The 10000-nt window shown below is 37.7% G+C and overlaps 1 protein-coding gene across 6 annotated transcripts in view; it reads left to right on the forward strand.

The window, feature by feature from the left end:
• Positions 1-10000, forward strand: part of LOC135208521 (uncharacterized) — a 298023-nt gene that overhangs the window by 205467 nt on the left and 82556 nt on the right. For 3 of the 6 annotated variants that reach the window (XM_064240801.1, XM_064240802.1, XM_064240803.1), the window contains exon 2: positions 1-837. This exon is cut by the window's left edge and continues 1027 nt beyond it. The exons of the other annotated variants lie outside the window; for them this stretch is intronic. In XM_064240801.1, the coding sequence (XP_064096871.1) occupies positions 459-837 (379 nt within the window). In that variant the 5' untranslated portion in view covers positions 1-458. The remainder of the gene's footprint in view (positions 838-10000) is intronic. 6 annotated transcript variants of the gene reach the window in all.

The raw sequence follows: 10000 nt of genomic DNA on the forward strand, positions 1-10000 counted from the left end.
CCCTCTGGATCTGTTGCTTTTGAAAAATGGCCAGTCGCTTGTGAACGAACCTGGTAGTTTTTCCCTTACGGACATTTGAACAGAAAGGAGAAAGGAGTCCCACTGTTGCTGCTGCTGTTTTTGCCTTTGTGAAAAGCTATGGGAGAAATCCGTTTGAACCCCTCGGTCTTTTGAGCGTGAGGTCAACCTTTTCATCCAGCAGCCGGCATGCAAAAGCAAGGAGGCCCCTTCCCCCGACGATTGACCCTCAAGTAGACGGAGAGCGAGACGGGACGGACGGATCTCTGTCGATTGATTGTTCGCTTGGCATCGCTCTTCCTCCTCAGCTTCTCGATCCAAAGGCAAACCGAATGACTCGTAGTAGTGGTGGTGCAGATTAGATGGACAGCGCGCACTAGGGGGAAGAATCTTTTCGCAACCTCACCATTTCTTTAGTGGTGAAGTACCGTCTGGCCCACATGAGTCACGGCGAATCTTGCGCGGGCGTCGTGGGCGGTGCCGTGGGCGTCGGGGGCCACAAGAAGCTCCGTCGCAAACGCAAAGAGCTGGACGCCCTTGTGCCCGAGGACAAGGTGCGCCGGAAATCCTCCTCGGCTTCACACCACGACCTCCTCCGCTCCGACTCCGAGGACCCCGAGGCTGACTATGCCGGCGTCGGCGTCATCACCAAGCGCGTGATGGGCGGCGGGGGCGAGGGCATGGGTCTGTGGGCGTGCCTCCCGGGAGCCTGCACGCTCCTCTTGCTCCTCACCACCCTGGTGGGCGTGGCGGCCGCCCTCAGGCTGCTCATGCTGACCCGGCGCGACCTGGACTCTCTCCACGCCAGAATCAGCTCAGGTAACAACACACTTTGATTTCGTTTTGTATTCACTTACAGGTAACATGAGTACCTCACTTCTTCAGGAGCATTACTTCTTATATATAGAGAACATATTCTCATTCAGGTTACTATACGCTACAGGTAAGTTCACTAGATTACTATTGCTTTTAAGAAAGAACACGAGAAACGCTCCAGATTATTCACAGACTGTTCTTGACGAATTCTCCCTGGCAAGAAGTTGTCTATTACTGAAGGGAATTGTTGTTCTTAGTCTGTTTTATAAGAGAAACATAAAAGAATTTCCCTTGCAAGAAGTTGTCTTTTACTGAAGGGAATTGTTGTTCTCAGTCTGTGTTATAAGAGAAACATAAAAGAATTTGTTGTTGTTGTTGTTGTTAGAACTGAATAATTGCTTTACAGATGAATATTTAGTGCAGTTTTTACATTGGATTTTATGTTGCTATTCATACGAGAGACCTGAAAATGAATGATTCTTATGAGCGAAATGAAAGTCTCTGTGTTTGGTGTGTTTTGAATATTATTAATGAGAAAATGGAATATGAAAAACTAAAATAATATGATGTGTTTGTTAAAACGAATGATTCATTCTTAATTAAATGTAAGGTGCCCTCTTGACGTGATTTAATCATTAACATGATTTCTTCCAGTTATCCTGAAACTTACTGATAATCTAGGAAACATTCTCTCTCTCTCTCTCTACACTATGGCCTTCCAACCATGTGGTTTCTCTCTCTCTCTCTCTCTCTCTCTCTCTCTCTCTCTCTCTCTCTCTCTCTCCCCTATGGCCTTCTATCCATGTGGTCTCTCTCTCTCTCTCTCTCTCTCTCTCTCTCTCTCTCTCTCTCTCTCTCTCTCTCTCTCTCTCTCGTAGTAGCCATCTTGCTTGGTGAGATGTACCCGCGTGAAGTCAGATTAATCAACAGATATCACAAGTTTAACATACGACTAGAATTTGAGAAATATCTAGAAGTGTTCGTGAACTATCGGTGATAAGATTAGTGTGAAAATAGTAGGATAAAGCGTCTTCTAAGTTAGTTTATCAAGTGTAATACTATAAATCAGAACAAGATGGCAGTAAGTTCCAACTGCGGGAAGAGGTGGCATAATTTGGCGTGTTTAGCAGATTCGCAATACGATGAGGTAGCAGGAAGGGAACTGGCATTTCTCATCCATGAAATCAGCAACAGTCCTAACCAAAAAGATACAAAAGCATTCTAGATATATTAGAAGGATATAATCCTTCAAACTGGAACAAATCTAATGAAAAACATCTTGAAAATAATTGAAGAAGTTCCAAATAAAATCCAAGTGGTCAAGAGACTCATAAGAAATATACATAAACCAACATATTCCGACAAGAAAAGAAAATGAATAAGTGAATCTTGTGAATATCCTAATTGATGCATTAGGAAAAAGAATGACAAAAGCATGCAAACTGTGTAAGGTTTGGTATAGCATAGTCAATCCACAAAACCTAATCAGAAAATGTGCTGCATGCAACATTCCGACCCATCCACAGTGTGCTGAGGTAATACAAGATTTGAGAAAAGATACAAGAATTTTTTGTCACATGTCTGTCATGGATAGACAATGTTATTAAATCAAGATGAATGTACAAATAGTTGAGGATGAAGAAGAAGAGGAAGAGGAAGAAGAAGAAGAAAAAGAAGAAGAGGAAAACGGAAGAGAAGTAAACAAAAATGAAATGACAGAAAAAATAAGGAAAACAAAGAACAAGATAAAAGTATGGATGCAGAGATACTCATTGATACTACATATGAGGCAATAAAGCAGCATACTTACGAAGAAATAAATTACGATATGACAACAGAAAAGCAAATCCCGAAGAGGCTCTACCCAGATCTACACAATGACGGGAAGAGGAAAAAATAGACAAGAAAGACAAAATCTGCAACCTTTTGAAAAGTGGGAATTGCAGATTTGGAGAAAGATGTTACTACAAAACATCCTAAGATATGTCAAAACTATGAAATATATGGTAAATGTTCATACTTTAGATGGATATGGGGGATGATTGCAGAGATCTGCATCCAAAAATATGTAAAACCTAAAAGAAGGAAAAGGATGTAAGTTCGACAAAAAATGCAAATATATGCACCCTGTAGCCATGAATCATAATCAAATAAATAACCAACCAAGTAATAAAATCCAAATAAGAAAGAAACAAATAAAGAGAGAAATCAAGAATATCAGGTAAAAGAGAAAAGCAAACCACCAATGAGATATGCAGAGGTGTCAGCAAAAAATTTCAAAGCATCAGCTCCGAAATTCTACTCAAGAGATAATAACTGTATTTATTATGCAAGAGGATATTGCAGAAACGGAGAAATTGCAGATTCAGACACAAAATGAATAATTATGATGAAGGAAGATCAAATATTATGGAAAAGTTGGATTTTTTAATGTCAGAATTTCTGGAAATGAAAAAAAGAACAACATACCAGAACAGGAAAGAGACAGGGAAAATCCTTATTACTACCAGTATTAAATGAAGGAGAAAACACGCAAACCATCATAGTGATGAATGCGCAGGGTTTAGTTACGAGTAACTCAAAAAGAAAAATAGAGTACTTAAAAGAACTAACCCAAAATGAAAAGAAAATAGATATAATGAATATAAAGTGAAACCTGGTATTCCCAAGAGACTGGGAATGATGATCAAATAAAAGGGTTCCAAACTTATAGATCGAATAGAAAAAATAGGAATCAAGGGGGAACCGCAATAGATATGGGAAAGAAGAAAAAAAAAACAAAAACAAGGAAAAATATATGAGAAATATAGTAACTCAGAATGTGAACTAATAGCGGTAGAATTTGAATCTGAAAAATTGATGAACATAGTAATATATAGACCTCCATAATACTCAAAGAGTTTGACTTAATAATTGAAAAATGGATGATATATGTAGAAATCACAAGGACTGGACTATTCTCCTATCTGGTGACTTCAACTTTCCTTTCGTAGAATGGAAAGAACGAATAGGAGATTGTGGTTGTACTTATACATATAAAAAAGAGAGTAATAGTAGTGCAGAAGATAAGAGGCAATTTGAAAGCTATTGATATGCTACTAGAATACAACATTCAACAAATAAATCACCTGCCAACAAGAAAGGAAATACTTTAAGACCTAGTATTTGTGAACGAGATGAATTATGTTAAAAAAATAATAGTTTATAATGCGAGTATTTCAGACCATAATGTCATAGAATTGAAACAGTTTCATTTCCAAAGCAAGTGAAAAAATAGAGATAAGTTCAAAGAAAGAAAAAGTGGGAAGGATATGGAAAATACAACTTCTACAGTAAAATATAAAATGGTCAGAATTAATGAAGAATTAAACAAAGATTGGGATAACATTTTCGTAAGTGATGACATAAGGGTAAATACGGAGATATTATATAAAAAATATTGGAGAAAATAGTGGAAAAAATATATACCGAAGAAGAAAAGTAAACATCATTCATGCATACCAAGAGACAGAAGGATCTTGTTCCAGAAAATCAGAAAGTGGAAAAAAGGTCTTGCAAAAGAAAAAAATGCATGGAAAGTTATAGAAATAAAAAGTAAGATAGAAAATGCAGAACAAAAGATTATACAATCAAAAGAAAATGAAAAACGGGACTTGGAAGAAAAAAACCCTATTAAATATCAAGCAAAACCCAAACTATTATACTCATATGCGAAGAAGATGAATAAAAGAAGAATAGAAATAGGCCCTCTGAGAATTGAAGGAGATTAACGAATGAAAAAAAGGAAATTTGCAACATACTGGCAGAAACGATATAAGAGAGAATTCACCCCTAAGACCCAGAATAGATAATGAAGATAATGATATAGAAGTAAAGGGAAGAAAAATAGTGAATATTTAGCTGACATAGAAATTAATGAAGCTGATATTGTGCAGGCAATTAATGAAATTAAAAATGGAGCTGCTGCAGGGCCGGATGGAGTCCCTGCTATTTTGTTAAAGAAAGTAGTTCATTCTATCGCAAAGCCACTTGCAATATTATTAAGACAAAGTGTAGATACAGGCAAGATTTATGATGAGCACAAATTAGCATATATCACCCCTACTTTCAAAGTGGATCAAGACTAGAGGCAAGTAATTATAGGCCTGTGAGTCTAACATCACTATTATGAAAGTGTATGAAAGGGTAATGAAGAAAAATATTATGAAACATTTAATAAAAAATAATTTGTTTAATATAGGACAACACGGTTTCGTACCCGGAAAAAGTACACAAACCCAACTGTTAGTCCACCGTGAGAACATATTCAAAAATATGAAAAGCGGAAATGGAAACAGATGTGGTTTATCTAGACTTTGCAAAGCTTTTGACAAAGTAGACCATAATATATTAGCAAAGAAAATTAGAAAACACAATATCGTAGATAAAAGTAGGAAGATGGTTAAAAGAATTTTTACACAACAGAAAACAGATAGTTATTGCAAACGATGAGAAATCGGATGAAACCAAGGTAATATCCGGTGTGCCACAAGGTACGGTGCTAGCTGCAATATTGTTTGTTATTATGATTGAAGACATGGACAGTAATGTTAAGGATTCGGTAGTGAGTAGTTTCGCTGATGACACAAGAATAAGTAGAGAAATTACTTGTGATGAAGATAGGAACGCTCTACAAAGAGACCTTAACAAAGTATATGATTGGGCAGAGGTAAATAGGATGGTATTTAACTCTGATAAATTTGAATCAAGCTATATGCATATAGGGGACCTAATAATGAGGCAATCACAAATAAGGAAGCAGTTAAAGACCTTGGTGTGATGATGAATAGGAACATGTTATGCAATGATCAAATAGCAATTCTGTTGGCAAAATGTAAAGCAAAAATGGGAATGTTGTTACGGCACTTCAAAACAAGAAAAGCTGAACACATGATTATGCTTTATAAAACATATGTTCGTAGTCCACTTGAATATTGCAATATGATATGGTACCCACACTATCAAAAGGATATTGCACAAATAGAGAGTGTACAAAGGTCCTTTACAGCTAGAATAGAAGAAGTTAAGGACCTAGACTACTGGGAAAGACTACAATCCTTAAAATTATATAGTCTAGAAAGGAGAAGAGAACGCTACATGATAATTCAGGCATGGAAACAGATAGAAGGAATAACAGAAAATATCATGGAACTAAAAATATCAGAAAGAGCAAGCAGAGGTAGATTAATAGTGCCCAAAACTATACCAGGAAAAATAAGGAAAGCACACAGGACATTAATCCACTACGCACCAGCATCGATAATGCAGCGTCTATTCAATGCGTTGCCAGCTCATCTGAGGAATATATCAGGAGTGAGCGTAGATGTGTTTAAGAATAAGCTCGACAAATATCTAAACTGCATCCCAGACCATCCAAGATTGGAAGATGCAAAATATACCGGAAGATGTACTAGCAACTCTCTGGTAGACATTAGAGGCGCCTCACACTGAGGGACCTGGGGCAACCCGAACGAACTGTAAGGTAAGGTAAGGTCTCTCTCTCTCTCTCTCTCTCTACACTATGGCCCTCTATCCATGCGGTTTGTATTCATATATTCTCATGGAATAAAGAATTGCAATTTATTTCACTTTGGCTAGGAGCAATCTTTGTTCTTCCCTTACTTAATTTGCTATCAAAATCTCTCTCTCTCTCTCTCTCTCTCTCTCTCTCTCTCTCTCTCTCTCTCTCTCTCTCTCTCTCTCATATCCCCTCTTTATTTCGCCTTTTTTTCTCTCTCGTCTCCATTGTTTTGTTTATTTGAGGTCTTTTTCCCTTTCGCATTTTGTCGACCTCTTCCTCTTTCTTCGAAACAAGTGGATTCTTACCCATTCTTCCTCTTCCTTTGTTTACAGCGGCTTCCTTTCATCTCGGTCTCCGCCTTCCGTTTTTCTCTCTCTCGTTTTCCCCTTTGCTTGATTTTTCATCGATACGTTTTTTGGCGTTGGAGTGTTTGGCCTCCATTTTGTTTATTTACGCCATCTTATTTTTTGTTCTGTTTTCTGTTTGTTTGTTCGTTTGCCTTTTTCAATATTAAGTCCAAAACCTTAAGGCTTCATATTAATATTTTATTACCTTGTTCGTTTTCTTTTTTTGGTATTATCAAAACAGAGGTTGGGGCTGCAGTGTATGTATATATATATATATATATATATATATATATATACGATATATATATATATATATAATGTGTGTGTGTGTGTGTGTGTGTGTGTGTGTGTGTGTGTGTGTGTGTGTGTGTGCGCCTCGCCAGCAAACAGGATGCCTTGACAGATATTTTATTTCCGCTGTATGATGCCGCCAGGACGGAGGCGGAGGAAGGCAGAAGATCTGCTGCGTAGGTGAATTGTGAAAGAGACTTTACAACAAGAGGAAGAAAGTGACGGGACGTCGTCAGGGGTTGGCCCCACCCCCCTCCCACCCCCCATCCTGTCGGACCCGTGTCCTCGGAGTGAAAATTTCACTGGGAGCGGATTGGAGTGGCATTTTCTTTCAGCGGCGCGCTTATTTGTCAGTAATATCTTCGCGCCTCCGTGATTCTCACATGGCGACGACGTCGTTCCAGAAGAGGAAGAAGAAGAAGAGAGTGTATAGTTTTCCAGTGGTTGTTGGTGAATGTGCTGCTGTCGCCGCTGCTGTCTGGAGAACGGGTCTCTTCTTTCCCTTTTCATTTTTCCCCGGTAGTTTTTTTTTTTTCTGTATTTCTTGAGAAATACAGATTTTTTGCTGATGTTCGTTCACGCTCAATTTCAATTTTTTTTTCACTTTTTTGTGAATTTCGTTCTTGCCCAGTTTCAGAATTTTTTGCTGAAGTTTCAGATCGATTCTGTCTTGTATTTTTATTTATTTATTTATTTGTTTATTTTATTATTTATTTATTGATTTATTTGTCAACGATGATTTTTTATAATGGGTAGACCGGTACATCTTTTATCAGTAGATATGTTCTCAATTTTTTTGTAGTTATAGAGAGAGAGAGAGAGAGAGAGAGAGAGAGAGAGAGAGAGAGAGAGAGAGAGAGAGAGAGAGATTTATGGGTGTCATATTCTGTGACGCCCAGTATATGCAGGAAGGTTATGAATAAACCCGCACTTGGACACGTGAATATGTACATTATTCTGAGTAGGATTATTGTGCTAATTGGCTCAAACGGGTTTTTTTTTTCTTTTAAACACTCGTAATTAGGTGTAATATTTCACTCGCAAATGTCACGGCCACGTTATTATTTTCCAAGATTTTTTATTTTTATTTTTTTTATTTTTTTTTCTTTGAAACGAAGTTAGTGCGAGGGTGAGGCTATTAACCAAATAGCGTTGATTCCATTTCGGATGAGGGTGCTGCGAGCAGGTGGAAATGTCGGGGAATTCGGACGGACGTGCAGTGGCCCATTAGACGTGTACGGGGATTCCCCGCAAAATATGCGTCGTCAGATGGAAAGGGAGAAGTGGCGGTGGCGGGTGTGTGTGTGTGTGAGTACGAATTCTAAAGGTTTAAAGTCATCCTTTTGTGCCTTTTTTTGAAGGGTTAAGGTAACCTTTTTTTTTGTGAAGGTCAAAGGTAACTAACTCTTTTATTCTTTTTTTTTAAGGTTTAAGGTAACTCTCTTATTCCTTTTCTTGAAGGCTTAGAGTAATTCTTTTACTTCCTTTTTTAAGGTTAAAAGCGAATCTTTTATTCCCTTTTTTGAAGGGTTAAGGTAACACTTTTATTCTCTTGTTTTAAAGGTTTAAGTTATCCAACTGTCTTATTCCATTTTTTGAAGGCTTAAGGTAACTCATTTTTTGTATAACTTTAAGGTAACTAACTCTTTTGTTCCCTTTTTTGAAGGTTTAAGATAACTCTTTTATTCTCTTGTTTTAAGGTTTAAAGTAATTCTTTTATTCCCTTTTTTGGAAGGTTTATGGTATCTAACTCCCATATTCCTTTTTTTGGAGGTGTAATGTAACTCATTTATTTTTATAAGTAAGGTAACTAAGTTTTTTGTTCCCTTTTATGAAGGTTTAAAGTAACTATTTGATTTCTTTTGTTGATATTAACAAGTTTTTATTTGATTTTTTAAAATTATTTTTAAAGGCTTTAATGAATTGCTCTACTTTTTTTCTGTTATGGAAAAAGAAATGATCAGAGAAATACTGTATTTTTAAGCTTTCTATATTTTTTCCTGTTAGTACTGTTTTTTGGGTGTTTTTCAATTATTTTTTTTTACTGTTTTTGGGCCTTTGAAAATAGTTTGCTGTTACACACACATCCGTTTGTAAGTTTCACTTAAAATCCTTGAATCCTTTGATGGAGGATTCCAACTCTACCTTAGATCCGTATTTTTTCAGGAATGGAAAATTCCAAATTTCCGTATGTGTTACCCAGTCCTTTTCTTTAGTAACCCCCTAAGCCAAAGCTCGACCTCATGATATTTTGGCTCTGTCGTTTATGCTGATTCGTCTTCTGTTTTAGAAAACGAATCAACATCAACATTAGAACCAAAATCCAATAAATCTGGCTGAGGCTCCGATGGCAATCTTAGATGCATTTACCAGTAGCTGTGAATACCGTCAGGCTACTCTGTGTCACTGAAGTCGCAAAAAATGACATTGTATTATATATCTCTACCATCTAGCGGACGGGGAGAGGCGTGTGCGGGCACAGTCCCTAAGATCTAGCATACCTTTGCTAACCTGTGCAGTTGATTGCGTCCATAGTTGCAGCTGAGAGAGAGAGAGAGAGAGAGAGAGAGAGAGAGAGGAATACAAGACGCCAGACGTGGGTGCACGTCAACTTCGCCATAATGTTCACCATTGAAACAGCAGGGCCTCGACTCGTCTAATCATCTTCCCACTGGGGTGGAGCCATCAGTAAAAGATCCTCTCTCTCTCTCTCTCTCTCTCTCTCTCTCTTCTCTCTCTCTCTCTCTCTCTCTCTCTATGTATTGCGCACGTGTGTGAGAGAGAGAGAGAGAGAGAGAGAGAGAGAGAGAGAGAGAGAGAGATGTACATACGTAGATGTAGCGCAACGAAAATGAAGCAATGAATATAAAAACCCAGATCAGTTTCGCCTTGAGCCCTCTCGAAGACGTCATAGAAAACGGAAGGCGAAACCGATCAGGATATTCTACCAAGTATTTCATATGACATT

The sequence above is a fragment of the Macrobrachium nipponense genome, chromosome 35 (assembly GCF_015104395.2).
Source record: "Macrobrachium nipponense isolate FS-2020 chromosome 35, ASM1510439v2, whole genome shotgun sequence".
Taxonomy (NCBI): Eukaryota; Metazoa; Arthropoda; class Malacostraca; order Decapoda; family Palaemonidae; genus Macrobrachium; species Macrobrachium nipponense.